The sequence below is a fragment of the Penaeus monodon genome, chromosome 27 (assembly GCF_015228065.2).
Source record: "Penaeus monodon isolate SGIC_2016 chromosome 27, NSTDA_Pmon_1, whole genome shotgun sequence".
Taxonomy (NCBI): Eukaryota; Metazoa; Arthropoda; class Malacostraca; order Decapoda; family Penaeidae; genus Penaeus; species Penaeus monodon.
Window position 1 is genome coordinate 19,013,950 of NC_051412.1, and position 891 is coordinate 19,014,840.

Here is an 891-nt window from a genome sequence, read left to right on the forward strand (position 1 = left end):
AATTCATATTCTTGAAAAATTTGTGATTATAAAACCATGTTAAGCATCTCTTCATGTAACATCACAACAAGTTTAACACATATGACCAACACAAGACTTTGCACTCCCAATATTTTAACTCATTGCCACTGGGTGGTCCATGTCATGCCATGGCTGTCTCGCCAGGGACATGTAGGTCAGGCCATCATAGTTACAATCACAGTTAAGTTATGGACTTTTGGACTCTGGACTTTGCACTACAGATACCGGATGCTTTTGTGTGGAATTCAAGCAAAAAAAATAACACTAAGGTATCATATACACGTCAGTATCTAAGCACCAACCAGGACTTTATTGGCACAAATATGACACGAGAAAACATGCATGCCAGTTGCTTGCATGTGATGCACATCACTATATACATGTGCAGACTAAAGTTTAGGCCTTATAGTTTTTTAACCATCCCAGAGGCATTGGGTTAATCAACCAAACATTTTAGTACACACTTAACCTTTTCCACACCTAACCAAACAAAACACATGTCACTAGTACAAGACACGTATATCCAAAGCAGTCAGAAAAAAAGGGGACATGGAACAAAAGGGCAACAGAATGCTTTGAAATGGTGGTAGTTCTTTCAATCCTCTCACCTCTACAACACCCATCTTCCTTTCTATTGGTAGGTACACCAGTAGCATACCTGTCTGGAATATGGAGATGCGTGGCTGTTGGTATGTGACAACTATAATATCTGGAGATCTTTTAGTTTATTAGTATCTACTGAAATGGATCATGAGGGTTATAATGAGGGTCTTTTTTTTAGTGTATCTTTTTGATAAATATCAGTAAAACTTTTCACAATAATTAGTAACTCATTCTGGAAATTCAAAATAATAGTAAGAAAGAACCATT

At 37.0% G+C, this 891-nt stretch overlaps 1 protein-coding gene across 1 annotated transcript in view; it reads right to left on the bottom strand.

Annotated features, from left to right (window-relative positions):
- LOC119590654 overlaps positions 1–891 on the bottom strand; it is a gene marked incomplete at its 5' end in the record, with an annotated part of 37,650 nt that overhangs the window by 9,761 nt on the left and 26,998 nt on the right. Inside the window, 1 exon segment of the mRNA XM_037939329.1 lies at positions 630–683. Coding sequence (XP_037795257.1) covers positions 630–683 — 54 coding nt within the window.